At 43.4% G+C, this 21,176-nt stretch overlaps 1 protein-coding gene across 3 annotated transcripts in view; it reads right to left on the minus strand.

Annotated features, from left to right (window-relative positions):
• The window catches only part of AEBP2 (AE binding protein 2), a 91,205-nt gene extending 76,718 nt beyond the window's left edge, over positions 1-14,487 (minus strand). For 2 of the 3 annotated variants that reach the window (XR_012646945.1, XM_075004940.1), the window contains exon 1: positions 13,807-14,487. Coding sequence is in view for 2 of the 3 variants with exons in the window: in XM_075004940.1 (XP_074861041.1) it covers positions 13,807-14,381 (575 nt within the window). In the remaining variant the exon portion in view is untranslated. The remainder of the gene's footprint in view (positions 1-13,806) is intronic. The other variant, XM_075004953.1, reaches the window with a different exon arrangement.
• Positions 14,488-21,176: the final 6,689 nt, after the last annotated feature.

Consider the following 21,176-nt stretch of genomic DNA (forward strand, 5'->3'; position numbering starts at 1 on the left):
TGCTCTTCTGGACTCAAAAATGGCATGCAGAAGCACAGGAAGAATTTTCAGGAAGAAGGGGCCTCTGGAAGGAGGACTTCCTTCTGCAAGACCCTCCCTCCCCAGGGGCTGCACTTCTACACACCCTTTTGGAGTCTGGAAGAACATCTTCCGAACTCCAAATCACGTGACCTTATGCTAATGAGGTGCAGGGAATTTACATATGTGCCTCATTAGTATATTTCGCGCCATTTATTAGCATGCCACTTTCTGAAACAGCCTGGGAGAAAAATAGAAAAGAAAAACTACCATCAAGATCAGATAAAAGGGAGACTTAGAACTGCACATCATCCACATATGACTCACTCCCATCCCCAATGGCTTCACATGTTCATCAAAGAAGAAAGGTTAAAGACTAGATTTTTGCAAGAGAAAACTCTCTAAACAGATGAACAATTGCCCAAAACCACCACTGTGGGATCTAACAGAATTTGGGAATCATTAGGAAAGGGATAAATAAGAGATAGAATAAATACTGCCTCTATGTAAATCCATGGTACTTCTACATCCTGAATACTACATGAAGATCTGGTTGTCTCATCTCAAAAGAGAGATATTGGAATTGGAAAAGGTACAGAAAAGGGCAAGTAAATTAATTAGGGTTGTAGAAAAACCTTCCACCTGAGGAGAGATTAAGAGAGGGACTTTTCAGCTTGGAAAAGAGATGAACAAGGGGGCACATGATGGGGTCTATAACATCGTGACTGGCATGGAGAAAATTAAAGAAGTGTTTTTAACTCCTTCTTATAACACACAAAGATAGAATCACCAAATGAAATTAATAGGCAGCATGTTTAAAACAAACAAAAGGAGATACTGCTCCATACAATGCACAGTCAACCTGAGGAACAGGCTTGCAAGGCTCAGGCGACAGTGTTTTTTAGTTGTAGTTAGATTCTCATTATTCATTGCTATGTAGCCTTCTGGGCTTAAGCTGGAGCCTAAACTCTGGGATCCCCCATCTCACAGGGTCCTAGAGCCTAGACTCCAGTGTGAGCCCAGATGCCTATACAGCAACAAAACAGACTCCTGAATTGCGCCCAAGTTGGTCGGCACAGGCCAGTTGTGGGTGTCTAATTAATATCTTGGTACTAATGAGAATGTGACTCATTGCTTGCAATTTCTGTTCTAAACTTGTTCTGACTGAAATGTACCATCATGCTCCTGTGAATGACATTCTTCCTGTTGCCTGACTCCTACAAGTGTCAAAGATGGAGGAATTAGACCACAAACTTGTAGCTAACAAGACAGAATTTAAAGCATATAAAAACATATTACTTAAAAAAAATTACATGGCCATCTTGATCTGTGAATATGAAACTGGTTGTAATAATGACTTCTTACGAAGTGAGTATTTACAGTTAAAGCCCTGTTACCTCGCACCTGGATAACAGACACATTCAGCTGTGCAGGAGGGTAGGGTTGGAGGGGAAAGGGGCCAGCAGCTCAAACAACCAGTACATCTTATTATCCAGCATCCTTGGTTCCTAGATGAGGCTGGATAATAAAGCACGTATTCTAGTAATTTTAAGACAAATATTCTGAGTACTGAAGTAATATCAAATCCATTGTTAATGGCAACACTTACCATTTGTCCCAAGTGCACAGATTTAATGGAAACTAAACCAATGCTCTTCAAGTACTAGATATATCAACTGAAAGACTGGCCACTATAGCTCTGTGAAAAAAATAAGTACACATTCTGGAAAAATATGAGTTATTATTCAGTAAGACTTCCCAGGAGATGGACACAATGGCCAACACCACAAGCAGAAAAGATAAAATTTATTTACCATTTATCTACCTATATTTTTCTTAAGTGGATAGCTGGTGTTCTGTGATCTTTTGACTCCCTAATGGTGAGGAATCTTTACAAGTTCTCAACCAATCAACGCAAAACCCAGCATAAAGAATATTCCTGATTGAAGAAGGAAAGAACTTCCTTTGGGATTTTTACCTTGTTCATTCTTGTTCCACTATGCCACACAAGTCCTACTTACGTGCATGACAACTAACCTAGAGTGACTGTTAAAAGAAGAGCAAATGCTAACTGCTTCCTACTTTGATGAGCTTTCTGGGATAGCTATTTGCCTTTAATTGCACGGGACCTGAATTCCTTCATCAACACAGAAAATAACCTGATAGACGACTGCAGAAATTCCACTAATAATCAGGATATTTTATAAAGAGTATCACCACCATAACAAATCACAGAACACCCGATGCCAACGGAATAGAAAAGAGAACAGAACAAAATGTCAGATTTGAGAAGTAACGCAGAAATCACAGAGAAGAAAATCCCACTACTGCCTTTTAAAGGCAGAAACTCCCTGTCTAGGGATAGCAATAGCAAAAATTGCTACAAAACCCAACTGAAGACAACTGCTGACTTGCCTTCTACAGATGAAGAGTCTTCCAAGAAGTAAAGATAATTACAAAAATGGAAACAGAGGCACAGAGAGAACACTGGGATAACAAATCAGTTTGTCAGAGGGATGGAGAGCAAACATTGTAAGTCAGTATCAAGGGGTAAAATAATTAAGAACTGATACAAACTGACTTGCATTATATCCTACTCCCACAATTGCATGTACTGCTTGCTTACACAGAAAGTTCTTTAGAAGACAAAACCCTTACGCATCGAAAGAACTCAGGGACACTTAGACATGGAACAACAGGAAGCCTATTAAGTGTTGCCGTTTAGGCACAAAGTCCTAAATGAATACAAAAGTTTATCAAAAACATTACAGGGTGTGATTTTCATATCATCTAAGTGATTCAATTAGACTAACACTAAACCATACCCAGATTAAGCCATGATAATGAAAACCATGTGAAATGAATAAGCAAAGCTACGCAGTTAAAAACTATTGAAATACATGTAAGTACAAAGTGAGCAAAGCTTTATATATTTTTATAAAACTCAATTTGAACGTTGAGAAATCAGTGGAAAACTAATAGACTAATCAGTGAGAGAATTTTGACTCAAGTGAGGTGCCAGCACTAAATCCTGTTTTACGACATTCTTTTTGGAAGCAGACAGTTGTCAAGCTGTATCGGGATGGGGTAAGCCACACATTTTTGAACCCATAAGAACTGAGGGAAACATCACATTACTAAAGTTTGATGATGCTGCATTGGGAGGATTCACAAAAATTTGTGAGGATAATTGAAATAATACTAAAGGACACAGGGGCTGTGGCCACACTAGTAAAGGATTTTGAAAGGGTAAATCCCAATCCACAATTTCGAAGAGAGTGATTTCAATATGGGGTGACTACACGCAAAGTGCAGCTCAACGTTGCGATTGGCAAAGTCAAAATGACACCCCCCGCCCCCAAAACCCTCTTTTGAAATGGCGTGGCTACACAGCACACAGCCTCCTTTCGAAAGAAAGAGACGGGAAATGCCACAGGAAGGGCGGAATGGCCAACAAGCCCTTCCTGGAGCACAAGCCAGCCGCCCTCCCAAACACACCCCCCACCAATGCACATGCTGAGGGCTCAGGCTGTGTGCAGCATGCATCCTCCAGCACAGCACCTTGCTCAGCCCCAACACCACAGCGCGTCATGGACCCACAGCACCTCCAGGACGAGGACATTGTGTACATCATGGCCATCTTGATGGCTGTCTTCGCTGCAATCCAGCTCAGGCTCCAGACTGCCTGCCACATGGCTGGCTTCCTGCAAGCCTCCCCTCCTGCCACAGTAAACCCGGAGCACCCTCTTCCCTGGGCCCACTGTCGTCTCTAGTGGGAGAATGGTGGGACTGTATAGTGATGGAGAAGTGGAACGGTGAGCAGTGGCTCTGAAATTTTGGGATGACCAAGGCCCCCTATATGGAGCTGCGCCAGTGGCTGGCACCAGCACTACACCACCAGCACACATGCATGTGGCCTGTGCTCCTCCTGGAGTAAAGGGTGGCTATCAGCATCTAGAAGAGGGACACCCCGGACAAAAACCACTTGGTCGGCCACCAGTTCGGGATGGGGAAGGCCACCGTTGGGGTTGTCCTTCTGGAAGTAAGTGAGCCAGGGTCATGCAGCCATGACGGATGCCGAGTACATGTGTGGGTCCCCGGGGAGTGAGGGGAGTCGAGTCCCAGGGCCATACCACCGAGAGCCAGGACGACTACAACAAATGGCTCAACCAAACCCCGAACATGGTGGAACAGGTGTTCAGACACCTGAAGGTGCACTTCAGGTGACTGCTCACATGCCTGGATATGGGCTTCCACAGCCTGTCTGTGGTTGTGGGCACATGCTGTGCTCTCCACAATCTCGTGGAGAGCAAGTACGAGCGCTTCGTGCTATGCTGGGCCGCTAAGGCCGTGCTGCTGTACGAGCAGCTGGATGAGGTCCTGTGCCGCAAGGCACACTGGGATGGGGTGCACATGCAGGAGGCCCACCGGCAGGCTTCGCCTGGGGCTCCCCTGACCCACCCCCCACCCGTGCTGCACAGCTCACCCCCAGCTCCCCCTGCAACCCATCCCCAGCCTACACCACACAATCCCCCCTCCACACGCACGTCCCTCACCATCCCCACCTGAAGCTTAACACAGATATTGTTCAAATAAAGTTAACTGTTTCTTGTTCAAACAGACTGAAATCTTAATGCAACTATGTACATGGGGGCGAGGAGAACTATGTACACAGGGGGCAGGGAGGGAGCTTCACTCGTCCATAGGGGTGGGGGGACAGGAGTCACAGTGCCCCGGGAGCCACAACTGCCCTGAGTCTGCGGTCCTCTGCGGGGCTGGGGCGGCACCAGGACTATGGGTAGGTACAAACGCAGTGGGGGTGCAGAGACCTCGGGCTCACCGGGGAGGTGGAGCCATGGCTGGGGTAGCGCACCAGCTTGCAGCCTGCAGCCATCACCCCCCAGCTCCTCCTTTTTGGCTGTGGTCAGGCGGGGTGGGAGCAGGGCAGCAGGTGGGGCCACCGATGGAGCGGGTGGCTGGGTCAAGGTACCCCGTCCACCCAGTCCCAGGCCACCTGCTCCATCGACAGCCACTCCCGCAGGAGGCGGTTTTGCTTCCACCAGCCCTGGCTGCTGGCTACTGTGTCTCTATGATCCGGAGGGGGTGGGGTGGTACCACAGAGGACTCGTAATTTCGAAATGGCAGCCAGGGGAGAGGCTGCACACGTTACGCATGTTTCCTTTCCAAATAAGGCACTGTTTCCAAGACGGGAGTGGAACAACACTTTCGAAATAACTGCCTTTTCATTTCAAAGTTAATTTTGAAGTTAGCAATTTGCGTGTAGTCACTCAGCTCCTTGTTTCAAAATCGCCTCTCCTTTTGAGGACACATTTGAAATTACGTCCTATCGTGGTCACAGCCAGAGAGATGATAAACATGGGTGTAAAACAAAATGTTACCAAAAGAACATATTATAAATCATCATCTCTGTGTCTTTATGATTTGTCTATCATGTCTATGTAAAAAGTAAGATCTTCAAAGCAAGGACTCTTATTCATGCATTTGCAGAGCAGACGACACAGTACCCTGATCTTGCATGTGGTTCCTATGTGTTCCTGTCATGCAAATAACAAACAAACAGCAAGGAGAAACCAGTAAAGCAGGTATACTGTAACAGATATAGCACTAGAAATGCAAGTTAAACAAGAATGAAATGTGAAAAAGGATAACAGTGGCTGGATTTAAATCAGAGTGATTTAAATCACCAATTTTAATAATTTAGATTAGCAAGTAAGAAACTTTGACTTAGCTCATCTATTTTAATCATGATTTGCATTTCCTACTTTTTCCATTACCTTCCTAAAAATGCTGATCCTCATTTGTTATTAAAATATGTTGAAAACTAAATACAGCCTTCACATTAAATGTGGTGCTTCTTTCTGCTAGTAAGACTATGCCATAATACATTCAAGCAACTATGTAGCTTAACTTACATTTATTCAGTCTTCAGGGGGGTTTTCTGTTAGAAAATGATATGTTTATTTACTAATATTATACTTCAATTTTTACTTATGGTTTGTATCAATCTTATTTGTCTGGAAATTCCATTAAAAAGAACAAAGAACATTTTAATTTTGTACTGAATAAAACTACAAATGTTGGATTCAATAGTTTCAGTGTAGGATTTGCATTTCAAACTTACTGATTTATTAAACAAAGGAAGTATCTGTAATTCTGAAGTAAACTCTTTTTTTTGGACACCATGACCTATAAAATTTTAGAACCAATATATCTGATTCTCTCATACCTAGGTTTTATTCATAAATTTTCAAACTTCAAACTTGCTTCTTACACAACAGTCACCGAACATAAAAATGAAAAAAGCATTCTCTGCACCAGCAGAAGAAATTACTGCTGGCAAAAGCTGCTTCAGTACATCAGCCAACTCCAATTCCAGATGCTCAGTGACATCTATCAGTTCAGTAAGTTCTTTAAAATGTAGCAGAAAACATTCTGACTTTTTTCCAGCTTTGAACACAATTATGGCCAATATATGCAAAATTATCACATGGATTGAAAAAACTGTCAGTACATGAGTCTGGCATAAAGGCACCATGAATATGATGTTAACTTCTGGGGACTACAATAACTTCTGACAAAGTGCGTCTTCGCCCATGAAAGCTTATGCTCCAGAATATGTTAGTCCATAAGGTGCCACAGGACTTCTTGTTGTTTTCAACCTGTGCGTTTTTCTGCGAGGCCAGGGGACAGAAATAAGTGGCCAGGGATTTTTGAAGGAGATCAATTTATGAGGCAAGATTAAAGAGCTAAATGTGTATAGCTTTATTAAGACAATTATGCTGTGGAAACAAATTATTTACCTTTTAGCAACGTCTCTAGGATGACAAATATTTAAGAAACCACTATTTGGTTCATCAGCATGAAGAACAGACACTATCAGAAAAATATAAAATAGTTTCAGGTAGTACAACTTCTTGAGCATTCCTGCCAATTTCTGTGGTTTCATAATCCCCCCTTTTCCTCTATCCTTTTTATGTTTTTCTTTGTTGCTGTATGTAAGACCCACAAAATTGAGGGAACACACTAAACAGGAAAATTAACTATACACAATTTTTTTGCAAATGGACAAAGAAAACCAACATTCTCAGTAATTCTTCAGCTATAGTCCTCTTAAATATTATTTAAAAGTAGTCAAAAAAGCAGACAGGAGTTGATGCTACAGTAGAACCTCAAAGTTACAAACTGACCTCCCAGTCACACACCTCCTTTGAAACTGGAAATACACAATCAGGCAGCAGCAGAGAGGGACGGCAGGACAAAAATCAAATATTGTACAATACTGCATTAAACCTAAGCTACTAAACAAATAAAAGAAAAAGCAGCATTTTTTCTGCAAAGTTTCAAAGCTTTATTAATTCAATGTTCAGTTAGATCTTAAAAATTTTTTTTACAAGTTTCCACTGCAGCCCACTAATTCCACAGTTCTTTTCAGCAGTTTGTCTATTTTGACATTTCCTTATTTGTTCCCTTTAAAAGGGCCAAAAACTGTATAAAACGTCTTAAAGAAAACAAGAACATTAATTTGTGATTTAAATATTGTGAAGCAGAGAATTACTAGTGGCTGGAATACACTCTTAAGCCTACCTCTTCTTTTCTCTTGAAGTGGTCACTTCATTTCAACACACACAGCCTGGTCACTGTGCTGGGGGTGTGGCTAGTGCAGATACCATCTAGCAGCTTTAAAAGAGAGAGAGTCCAATCCTATGATAATTTACACCACCTAAGGATATGATATGCTATATGGAGATACACATTTCATAGAACTGGAAGGGACCTTGGGAGATCACAGAGTCCAGTCCCCTGCCCTCTTGGCAGGACCAAGCACCATCCTCCCTTTTTTTAAACAAAAAACACACACTATTTGCTCCAGATCCCTAAATGGCCCCCTCAAGGGCTGATCTCACAACCCTGGGTTTAGCACACCAGTGCTCAAACCACTGAGCTATCTGTCCCCCGTCTGCCTCTCTATTTTAATCCCCATTTACATCACAGAAACAAACTAAAAAGAGCAACTCATAATCAAGACCTCAGCTTTCTGTATCTGGAAGATGCCGAGCAGTGTTTGGATTTCAACATTAAGCACAGATCCATTACTTCATGTCATTATTTGGCTAAATATTTCCAAATTATAAAGGAAATTCATGACAACCTCCAGTAATTCAGATTTTTTAAAATGGCTAATATCTGATACAAGCTTCTGAAATTGTCTTGGCCTCCACTAGTATCAAACACTGTATTTAGACAGCCAACTGTTGGGCAACATTCAGTAGGCTGACAACATGTCTGGCAGCCGAACTCAGGTCAGCATGATTCCATTTTATTACTAATAAACAGGCTATTTTCACATATGCCTTTCAGAAATTACTGTTGGAGAAGCTGCCCCTGAAACTAAGCAAATTATAAAAATTTAGGGTACCTCCAGAAAAAGATAAAACACCCACAGCAAAACTGCAGTTAGCTTATGTCAGCTGAATCTGGATCACAGGGCTCAGGCTCATGAGGCTAAAAAATTGCTATGTAAGTGTTCAGGCTTGGGCTGGATGTCAAGCTCTGGAGCTTTCGTCCTTCTCCACCACCTCTACCACTACCTCCTGGATCCCAGAATTTAGGCTTCAGCTCAACTCCGAATGTCTGCATAATGACGACTTAGCCCTGGAGCCTACGCTCTGCAAGCACAGGGTAAGCCAGTCACAGGCGTTTTACATCTGTGTAAACATACTCATGGGATCATAAATGCTAGCACAGAAGAGTCCTACAAAGAAAAATTGCAAATCTCGGGACATCTTTTTACATTCTATCAACAAGAAAGCTAAAAATTGCCTGATGTCTTGAGTTGGAAACAAGATGCTTTGCACAAATTTCCTTAAATAGGATACGTATTTTCCAGGTTTGTGAAGACTCAACTTCCTTTTGAGAATTTAGAATGCTACATCTCTGTGAACTATACACAAATATTATGTGGCATACAGAAAAGATATTTATAACATTCTGTCTCAATTTCTTTGAACATGCTGCTTATGCCCTAGATACACATGACAAAAGCAACTTCACATCAATGAATAAGCCCACTGAAAGTTTAAAAGGAAGCAATTTGGGACATCTAAAAACTTAAAAATATTTAAAAATCAACAGCATCTTGGGGTAGCTAAAAAATTTAGGCTGTAGGCGAGTGATAAAAATATGGGCCTTCATTTCCAGATGTTTATCATGGATCCCAACTATATTTATGTAAGTTACACAACTAATATAAAACATAAGTCACTTATTTGTTTCACTGAGTGGCAAGAATACTTAGTCCAGATTCTAGATATTTATATATCACTGTAATGATCCTAGATTAATATTCAAAAGTATGCATGATCAAGTTCTTTCAACCAGTCCACAAAATGCCTTTGTTACCCATGCTTAATTAAAACTAGCAACAGATTTGATAGCAAGAGATGCCACTGGCTCTCCTATAAAATATCGGGTAAACTTGATCTTCCAATAAGCTTTTTTCCAGTGTTATAAAGACAGACAAAATGGGATGGGAACAAGAACTCAACTCTATTTTCCTGATTTGTGTATTACTTCTAAATCTGACAGCTACTGCAGGAACACCTTTTAAAAGAACAAAGCTAACATTACTTTCAGTAGAAGCCTTGAACTGTAAATAACCGTCTGTATAGCCAATTGTCAACTGTGATTTGTCAGTATTACGTAAGAACTAGAAAAGATATATTAAATGCCATCTGCTTGAGCACCGCACTGTAGGTGCAAAATGGATGATTTTCACTTCCTGGGTAGGATGTGCAGCCTTCCCGAATGAGAGGGCATACCTAAGAGAGGCCTAAAGCATTTTGCAATCTGCCACAAGAACACATCACAGAAAAGTATCTGAACTTTTTAATTCTATTTTGGAATTCTGTTCTGCTTTCATAAGAATCACTCTTATAACTCATAATATAGTCACAAATGTCATTCCAAAGAAGTCAATTTAGAAGACTAAGTTTCACAACAGTTTTAAAGAAGTAGGTCAAATATGGACAATCTTGACACTAAGCATTTAAGAGGTCTAATAAACTAATACAAAACTTAAAAAGAAGCACACAAATAAAGATTAAGCAGACAGACCCCCATTTCAAATTCGATATAAAAAGAAAATCAGGATTTTCATTTCTACCACCGTTACACTCTCATTTTAAGATTTAAAAAAAATTTACAAAGAAGTAATTTAATCTGAAAATATCTTCCTCTGACATCTTCTGAATATTCTGGATTAGGTCTTTGCCCTAGAGGTAACCTCAGTAATCAGAACTCCAGTGTAAAACACAGGTAAGAGTTGCCACACTCCACTGGCAAATCCAAATATTACTGAATACATACTGGGGCTGTCTTCTCCCATGAGTGTGGCTTCTGCTCCTGGGAGTCATATTCCAGGGTTTTCCATACTGCAGTGAAGCTGAGCCGCTCTGAGTCTTTTGAAGTGAATTGTGGAAGAACCTGTCTGTTTCTCTGCATACACAGGGAAATTGTAAGAAGGCACTGGAGGACAATCAGCTCCTGATATATTTGGCCTACAGCTTCACTACAAGAGACTATCAGTCCAACTCAGCTAACACAAAATTCTCCTAGCACAAAACACACCTTTGCCTTCACTCAGAAATCAACAGGTAGCCAGTAAAGATCACAAAACAAGGACAGGTGAAAGATCTCTAGGTTAGTAAATTAATTTAGTAAATAAGCAGGATGCCTCATTCTGCTATGACCATACTTCCCAATGATTTTAAGGTTTACCCTATGTAGATTGTATAACATTACAAACTAGGGGAAATAACTGTAACAAGGCACAGATCAAGGGGGAAAAAAGGTGGGGGGGGGAGTTCTTCAACTTGATGAACATAATAGTTAAAAGGATAGAGAAAAAATTATGAATCCTATTGAACAGCAAATAAATCACAAAGAAACAAAAAAGAAAAAGAAACTTACTGTTTCATTCCATATCTCCCCTAACTCAGCTACCTATCTGGGCTGAGTCTGACTCTTGGCTGGCTACCTAGCTCTTATCTGTGTTTCGTTATCTAAAAGGCCACATGAAGTGGTTTATAATAGATTAAAATGTGAAAAATCAGTATCAATATTGCCAGTCCTCACAATTTTATTGCAATATCAGCCATATTTTTGTGATCTTTTTAAAGCCCCAATTCCCAGATTTCATGTAATTTCATGAGACTCAACTTCCATTTAAAAAAGGATTCTGGTGCTTAATATTGGAGAAAAGTATGAAAACATTACACCAGTGAAAGCTAAAGGCATATGACACAGGTGGCAAATACAAATCACTCAAAATGCGCAGTTTCTTATACAAGGATTTTCGAGCCAATTTGGAGGTGGGGCTAAGTTAGGGGCTGATTTGAACACCATGGGTTGTCGAAACTCAAATATACTGTACTGACATTAATCTCATCTGCAAATTTTCTACAGTATTTGAATGTATCATTTTAAACTTTTTATCCAATTATAGTTTTTAAAAAATTTCCCCCCCACACACACATTATGCTGCACTGCTAGTTGGAAGTGATAAAAACACAGCTCACTGTATTTTTAAAACAACATTTGCAAACCTAAATAGCAGTGTCTGAAAAATTACTTAAGAACTTGTTTCAGCATTTGCTCCTCTACTTGAACAAACTCATGTCAGATTTCTCCATTTCATGTAAATAAAACTAGACGACTACCTCTACACTAGAAGCATCTGTCAACAGAACTTACTGTCGGAAGAGGTGTTCCAACAAAACTTCTGTCCACAGATCACATCTACACATAAAAGCAGATCGATCATTCGATCAGCTGTCAACAAAAGGGCCCCTGAAGTGTCTACACAGATTTTTTGTCAACGGTTTCTGTCAAAATAAATGTGTTTTGCATGTTGATGTTCCACAAGTTCTCAACAGCATAGACACAGCTAAAATGTTTATGTAAAAATCATAATGGGCAAAGATCTATAGATTTGTCACATCCACAAAGTTCCATATAGGATGAAAATTAAAATTTTTAAGCCATTTTGAAACTCATTAACCAGATCTAAAATAGAGTTGGACTACATGTTGAACCTCTCTAATTCAGCACCCTCAGGACCTGACCCGGGCTGGACGAGAGAATTTGCCAGACTGTGAGATGTCAATATTGTTTAACAGCATCACCAACATTTCCACTGCTTACTGGGCTCTTAAAAGACATTTAAGGGTAAACTACAGCTAAATAACATCACACAGCACTACTGGCCCATGGCTGATGGTTGTATACAAACAATGGGACTGTGGGAAACTTGGTTACACCCCGGTAAGTGGTCATCCAGCTAACTCAAATCATGCCAGATTACAGACAGAGGACAAGAGAGATCTGGACTAGAGAGGTTCAACCTGTAGTAAAGTGAATCAGAAAATTTTGTGTCTTATTTTATTTGTCCTTTCATTTAGTTTGACTGATAATTAAATGCTAGCACACAAAACAAATGAGTTGCTAGGTACATCACAATTTTAAACAGTTTAAATCACATCAAAAACAGTACTTAAACATTTAGTATTGCACAATAAGTTAACTGCTCATTTTCAAGAAAAAATTAAATAAAATAGTGGAAAAATAAATATTTATACAGGAATCAAAATGCTTATTTTTGTTGAATTAAATTACATACATATTTCATTGAATTTTAATCCTTAAAAAAAAATCCTAACCATCACAATTACATCAACAGTAGTTGGGTCCAATAACCATTACCTCAGCTATCTTGTCTGTTAACTCTGTTTATCAACCTGTATTTGTTTAAAAAAAATTACTATTTTATAGAGACAAAACTGGTACATAACAAGACCTTTCCACATGCCAGATAGCAATCTATGCTCACCAAGCAAACTGAAATACCCCCTTCCACAGTCACAGGAGTTTCTTCTCTATGTTCTCTTTGCAACACACCAGCACCACCATTAGCACTTCATCTTTGAGCTTTAGATCATGCTGATTGCATTTTAACACAAAATACAACTGCAAAGGCAGTTGAAAGTGTTTTACAAAAGAGACACTGGCATCCCAGAAATCAGTTGTTCAACTTTACTATTTAAATACATACTTTCGTGCACACTTTCGTGAACGGCTATCAAAATATCTAATGATTTCTAGACTTCGAGACCTCTCACCTGACCAGAGATTTTTTTGGAGAAAAACTTTCAGGAAGAAGCATTCAGGAAGAAACCTGAAGACAAAGCAGATTTCTGAAAAACCAAAATTGCGGATTTTTCTGCTCACTACTATTTAAACCTGGCAAAAGCATAATCGTTCAGGAGCCGGGACTAACCATGCAAAAGCTCAGTATGCAAATAAAAGTATCGAGACCTCTCTTCCTTCTGCTGGGTAAGTACAAGAGAAAAAACACAACCCACCTGGCGGCTCATAACCCTTGCTCTCGGTTCCAGGAATGACAATCCCCACCCATCCCTTGCTGTAGTAACTGCCCCTGGCTGGGACACGGCCACGCTCAGATGGGTGGGGGGGCAGAAGTATGGAGGGGCGCCGATGATTTGGGGCTGCTCCATGTGAGTGTAGATCTCTCTGTGCTAAGTGAGATGATTTTCATGGGGCCCTTGCACACCAAAAGACATAGGGATAGCGTTTCAGAGCCCCCAGCCCGTGAGGGGTTTCAAGGAGAACCTTGCCCCAGCCCCCCCCGGCTTGCAAGTTCCCCCCAAATCCCGGCCGCAGCTGACTCCAGCCTGCCGAGGCTGCACTGACCTGTCCTCCGAGTCCATCCTGCTGAGGGGCTCCCCGTCCGAGGACATCTCGAGGCTCCCGCGCCGGCCCCCCGAAGTGGCGCTACAGCTACTGCTGCCACCTCCTCCGCCCGTGCCGTAGCCTTCGTCTCCGCCGCTGGACACACTGCTGCTGCTGCTACCGCCGCCGCGACCCAGCCCGTCCTCCTGGCTACCCCGGGGGCCCTTGGGCTCTTCCTTGGCATCAACCTCACTGCTGCCTCCGGGACTCAGAGAGCGGGTCTCGTCGCTACAACAGCCGCTGCTGGTGCTGCTGCTCCCCACCAGGCTGCTCGCCTCCTCCTCGCCGCCCTCCTCCTCTTCTTCTTCTTCTTCCTCTTCCTCCTCCTCCTCCTCGTCGTCCTCCCCGTCCCCGGCCTGGCTGGCGCTCTCTGGGCTGGGCTCCGACATGCTCTCGGCCTCGCCGCTCAGCAACAGCAGCGCCTCAGACTCCGCCGCCGCCCCGGCCGCCTCCTCCTCCTCAGCCGCCGCCGCCGCCGCCGCCTCGCCGGGAAGCAGCCCCTCCGGCTCCGCCATGTCGCTGAGAGCGGCCGCCATGGCGCCGCCGCCGCTGCAGCCGCCGCCTGTGTCGCTCTCTCCCTCTCCGCCGCCGCCTCTCGCCCGCACAATCGCGCCGCAGAGGGGAGGGGCCGCCGCACGCGCTACGGAGCCCGCCCGGGGACAAAAAACGCAGCGGCGAGGGAGGGGGCAGCGCCCGCGGCGCCGGGAGGGGAAAGGGATCGGGGGCCCGCGGCTGCTTGGGAGCGGGCAGAACCAAGTGCGGGGGCAGAGGGGAGTGGAGGGGAAAGAGGATGGGCAGAACCAAGTGCGGGGGCGGAGCGGAGCTGAGGCGGACACGCGGCGGGGCGGGAACGAGGCCCCGCCAGAGAACTGGAGCTGCCGGTGCAGGGCGCCGCTCCCGGCGCTCTGCGGCACGGGCGGGGCGGGGACCGAGTCACAGCGTGGCCCCGTGCCCGTGCGAGCGGGAGCTTGTGCCAGTGGGCCGCTCGCGACGCTGAGCGCGCCACGTGCCGGGGGCCGAGGCTGCAGCGCGGCTCCGGGGTGCTGCTTCACGCGGCCTGAGGAGCAGCATGAGCCCTAGTCTGAGCCGGGGGGAGTGAACGAGCTGGCGCCTAACGGCTCCTTTCGCCTTCTGGCGCCCACTCGGGTAGCGTCGTGCGGGGCGCTGCCTGCCCTCCCTCGCCCATGGTACAGCTCGTCTGGGGGAGCTCCGACAGCTTTGGTCCTCAGTGAAGAAAGGGCTGAGACCTCGAGGAGTTGCACTTCGCATCCCGGCTTTTCCCTGTACCGCAGGTTTTGGGGGAAACATAAAAATCGTTTCACTCGGAGGAAAACCCATTGCCACGGCAGACAAAAACATCGTCATCCTCAATAACCATGGGCTCAGCGCCAGCTGGTGTCTGAGGCCTCGCTCACGTCCATATTTCCCTGTGCAGTGCAGAGTGGCTTAGTTTCTGTAGACTAGCTCCACACCAATCCTCTGTATCATCTACCATTGTCTGTGAGGCCAGACAGAAAGGCAGGATTGGATCTGAGTGATGCCTTTCCCCGTAGGAAACAGAACAGGAAGGGGCAGCCCCGGGAGCTTGCATCTTCCCCAAGTCTAAATGGTGTAGTTGCCACCACTAGGGATGTTTTCTTAGATACAGGGAGCAGTTTGTGAGGTACTTCAGTGGATGGATGAGATGGGGCTTACTAAGCTTGCCAGCACAACATTAAAGTCCCATAAAGGAGGAGGGTCCCTTTGAGGTGGAAGAAACATGTAAAAGGCTCTTAAAATTAAATCATAGGTGGAGAAAAACTATAGGGTTGAAACAAAAAAGCAGGCCAGGAGCACTTTAAAGACTAACAAAATAATTTATTAGGTGATGAGCTTTTGTGGGACAGACCCACTTCTTCAGATCATAGCCTTACCAGAACAGACTCAATATTTAAGGCACAGAGCCAAAAATAGTAATCAGGGTTTACAATTGTTGGTCCAGTTGTCTGGGAAAGCGATCACTCCAACTGATCTGCATTATTAAAGACCTAAAACCTATCCTTAATCAGGATGCCACACTCCAGAAGGCCCGAGGTGATAGGCCTGTACTTTCCTACAGATAACCTCCCAACCTTATGAGGATTCTCACCAACTACCACAGACTATACCACAGAAACACCAGTCCTGGAACTTTTCTTTGCAACAAGGCCTGTTGCCAACCTTGTCCGCATATCTATTTTGGAGATACTATCACTGGACCTAACCAGGTTATTCACAGAATCACAGGCACATTCTCATGTTCCTCAACTAACATCATATATGCCATCGTGCCAACAATGCCCAGATACTTTGTATATTGGACAGACTTCAAACTCCCTTGGACAAAGAGTTAATGGGCACAAAACAGACATAAAAATACTCCTGATTCACAAACCTGTCAGTCTGCACTTTAATGGAGTGAGCCATTCTGTTAATGACCTGAAAGTTTGCATCTTGCTGAAGAGGAATTTTCACAACAGTTTGGAAAGAGAGGCTGCTGAACTCTTTTTTATATTCAAATGTGACACAACATGTGGTTTGAACCAGGATGGGAATTTTCTAGGTCATTATATGGGCTCTTATGCATACTTGGCTTTATCTTATTCTTGACCTCCCCCCCTTCTGCCCCTCAACTCTCTGATTTGCTCACCTTGATAATATTTTTCTGATTTGCCAACCTTAATTACTATTTTTGGTTCTCTGTGCCTTAAAAATTGAGTTTGTTCTAGTATGGCTATGATCTGAAGAAGTGGGCCTGTCCCACGAAAACTAATCACCTAATAAATTATTTTGTTAGTCTTTAAAATGCTGCTGGACTGCTTTTTTGTTTTGATAGTATATAGACTAGCACAGCTATCTCTCTGTTACTATAGGGTTGAAGGAGAGGATAGGGTGGTGTTTGAACATGGCTCCCAGGTGCGCAATAACAGACAGTTCCAAGCTATTAATAGAGAGCAAATAGCCCAAGAATTAGGGCTCTGGGAATCAACAAACATTTTAATAGACATTGTTCACATCATATTCTGAATCTTTTCTATTAAAAACAGTCTGTGTTAGTCTGGAATCTGTTCTACTTTGGATCAAAATGTTCTAGACATGTTCTCTCTGTCTGATCTCCAGTAAGTAGCAAGCTGTGTGGAGGTGGCTGAATTCAGAGGTATGATGTTATCATGGTTTTAAGATATTGATTCTGGTAGAATTAAAAAGGGTTCAGTGTCTGAAATGGTAAGAGCATCAACTCCAGATACCAAAACTACTTCAGCCAAGCACCAGCTATCACCATCTTGTCTCATGTTTCGGAGCTTTCAGGATTTCAGGGTAAGCGTATTTAATCTTTGGGAACTACTGAGTGAGGAATGCATCAGACAGGAATTCTGGGCTTAGACCTTTGGAGCAAAAATTGATACACTTCATTATTCTTGGGTAGTTGCAGATGTGTCTAATGAAGGGTGACTTGGCAAATGCAGTGGATAACAGAATCTTTGATCATCCACTTATAGCTTACCAAAATATATTCTCTAGTACGTTCTGGGCATATATATAACACATCATTGTTGTGTTGTCAGTCATAACTTGAACTTTCAGTACATGGATTATTGTTAGGAACACAAGAGTCTCTGCAAACCACTTTGGGTCCTACAACATTCATGTGTAGTCACGTACCTCATGGGTCCATGGACCTTGAACCTGATGATCCAGATACGCTCCCTATCTCAGAAGCAACATGTCTATCACTAAGGTCTTGGATGGCAGAAGTAGATAAAAAGGGAAAAGATCTGTCACAGTCACCTGCAAATCCCACTGGATGCCAGAACCAGGGTGTCTCTTCATAATGATAGACATTGCCATTGAATCAGAGGCTGTATTCAGAGGCATCCGTTGCTGCCTAGAGGGACATCTTGGCTCCCAGCTGTTCGTTAGCAATCAAAGATTTGAACTCTAGTCTGTTTTCCTGATAAACACTGTAAAATCTGAAAATTTAATGTAATTTAATAAATAGGTACCAGTAACACCTGATAATTAGCAAACCAGAATTAGTGGCTGGTATGTGAGTTACTCTTACATCTGAATAAATGTCTGCAAGTTGTCTTTCTGTTGCTATGTGATTATTTCACTAGCCACCATAACCAGCAGTAAATAAGATATAAATGAGTGTAGATACTCAAACCTCACCAATGGTACCTATTACCTCTTACCTGCCTTTTTCAGAGGTACTGATGCAGTTGTTTGCCGGACGTGCTTTGTTGACTTTAGGTGATGACCAGTGCTAAACAACCAAGTATGGAAGCACAAAGCATGTCCAAGACCTTATATGAGCTCTCTTTTGCTCTCCACCAATATCACAAGAGAATTGGTTATATGCCTGAGCAGATCTTGAGAGCTCTTTTAGTTGTCTTGGAGACAAAGTGTAGATGGGACCATTGCCTCATGAATGGATGAAGTTAATCTGGTGGCTAATTTTGACTCATATTCTCTTGGAGGAAGGGGGTGCTCCCTTGCAGATAATTCCTCAGCGGGCTCAGATTCATGGATTTCAAGCTGGAACATTTTAGCTGCACAAGAAGGTGCAGAGGAGGAGTTTCTCCTGGAAAATGTTGCAGAAACATAGCACCTTGTTTGTGAAGACCCCAGAGGCTCAAGTAAGGCCAGGATTAAATGTTACATGAAACAATGTCTGAAACTTTGCGAGAAGAGTTTCAGGACCTAGGGCATATGTCTGCTTTCATATCTCAGTACAATGTATGCATGGATGAAACTATATGCTGTTTCATACTTATCAGAATCAAAATACAGGGGCTCCTTCTCTGCTTTGTTGGGAATCTGGTGAAGAAAGAGAACATTCTCCATTTAAGAGGTGGGACCTGCTAATTAACAGATTTCTTTGACAATCTCTGGAAAATGTAAACTATACATGTGTATGTGTGGAAGATACAATGTATTCTTTGTGCAAAAGAGGCACGGATTCCTGCTGTGAGAAAATGAATTTGTAGTTACGGAGCTGTTACTGACCCCTCCTTTAGTTCTTGAAGGCCTGTCAAGGGACAGTTATACAGTAAAACCATGGGCAGACCATCCAGCAGATGGGGCAATTCTGCACATGTACATTAGCCAGTAAATAAGCTGTAGATTAAGAAATTATACTTTGAATTTAGCTACCTAGGGGGGGAGTCTTCCTCTTACTTTACTAAATTTAAAGCACTTCCCTTTCAAAGGCAAACAGAAAACAAGACATTGCATTGCTGCAAAACCAGCATGAAAATATTAAAGTCCAGCTGAAATAAACAATAAATACTAATGAAATGATACACAACTCTGTGAGAGCATGACAGCAGCATAATTTTTCTGTACAATTATAGAATTTCTTTAAAAGCCCCTTAGGGAACTTACTGTACACCTCAATATTAGTCTGGATTGTGAATGACCTGTTTTTTTTTTAAACTGTGTACATTTTATAAAACCAAAATGCTGATGACGGTCCAAAAGTCCGTTTTAATTGTTGTTTTTTCCCCTCCTATAATTATTTCTCTCTGTATTCTATGGGTAGGGTGACCAAGTGTCCTGTTTCTAAAGGGACAGTCCCATTGTTAGCCGGTGGCCGGGTAATGTACGGTGAGGTATCCCCCCTGGGTCCTAAACAACCCAGTTTTTTTTACTGTTAGAGCAGGGAGCTGCTAGCACTCCTAGGGCCAGGCTGTAGTAACCAAACGGTTAAAGTTCTTTTTGTTGTGCCGGCTGTGTTGCAGTGACAAAAGGGTTAACAGCAGTCAGGCTCAGAGCTTAACTAGTTGCAAGTTTATTTAAGCTACAGTTATAAGCGTGCGGTTACAAAAGGCTATTGTTTACTTCTTATATGCTAGCAAAGTACAGGTGTTAACAAGTTACGTTACAATCCAATACAAAGATACCTGTTACCATCTAACACAATGATATCTTGACACAACGACGTCTAGTTACAGAGCTCTAATTCTTTAGCTGTGCACAAAAAAGTCGGAGACCTAGCATGGGTGTATCTTACCCTCTCTGCGTCTCTCGATACCAGCGTAGCCAAGCCGGATCGGTCACTCAAGTCCGCGGAAAGACGAATACGAGGTTGGGCGTCCCCAGTTGTGGACCTCGGGAGGCAACCACCTGACCCGACCAGCAGGTAGTTGGTGGAATGCACTCAAAGTTAGAGTTCTGCTGGACCCATCTTTTATACCCCTCTGGGTTACGTATTCTCTTTCTTATCTAAGGTGCCAGATCATACTGGTCTGTCTTTTGTGACGCCAGTTTGTTACAAGGGCATTTCTTACTTAATTTGCACTTGTAAGACAGGAGATAAGCAATTTAGGAGTACATGACATTCTTTTTATGTGGGCGGGACACTGCCCCTTCTGGGATGGTTGTGTGTGTGCATCATATTGATCAATGCCAGCTGGGGTGATTTCCTGAGGGGCCCCCCCTCTTGTTGACAGTTTGGCCTGTTAGCCTTCTATCTGTACTTTCTGCTTCTCAGGGTCACGATGAGCTAGCACATCTGGGCCTCAATGAGGGCATCAAAGACTGTGCTGTCAGCAGCCGTTTCCGTGCCCTGTGTGCTCCTCAGTGGGGAGGGCAGCGAGCAGGCTGGCTTGTAAGGGGGAGACTTTGTCTGGCTACACCCATATTTAAGCCTTCCTGCTGGTGTCCTGACTTTTTCTTAAAAATGAGCAAATGTTTCCATATTTTCTGTCTCTCCCCATCTGTACTGACAGGTCATGCTTCTGGCCGCATCCCCAGTCCTCAGCTGTCTGCCTACCAGGGATGTGTGTGGTTTTGGGTCCAATGGTTGAAAATGGGGGGGTTGGCCCTTGATCTATTTCTAGCTGGCATTGGCTGCACTGGTTGGTGAGTGTGGGCAGGTGCCATGCCAGGTAGCAGCTGGTTACATGTCACCTTTGATATATCAGACTTTATGTGCTTGCCCTCTTGCTGTTCTTTCCCTGCCTTTCCCCTTCAAACCCATCCCCCAGCCTTGCTGCTCCTCTATCTGCCCTGAGAGCCAGCCTCAGATAGGAGTACTAAAATCCGCAATGATCTGGCTGGCAGGACCTGTCTTTCCTCACTGCCTCTAGTTAGGGTAGTGCCCTAGGAAAGCCCATGACTCTCTGGCATGGGATGCTTGCCAGGAAGATCCAAGGCCCACACAGTGTTGGCATAGAGAAGCCTTTTGGCCCCCTTAGCTGATCCTGGCATAGTGGGAGTGATGAGAGCAGTTTCCTGCCTTTGCAGTCAGGTTCTCTGAGCCCTGGTCCACAATGCATCCTTAGGGCTTAACCCTTTCCTGCACACAC

This window comes from Carettochelys insculpta, chromosome 1, assembly GCF_033958435.1.
Source record: "Carettochelys insculpta isolate YL-2023 chromosome 1, ASM3395843v1, whole genome shotgun sequence".
In the NCBI taxonomy this organism is placed as follows: domain Eukaryota; kingdom Metazoa; phylum Chordata; order Testudines; family Carettochelyidae; genus Carettochelys; species Carettochelys insculpta.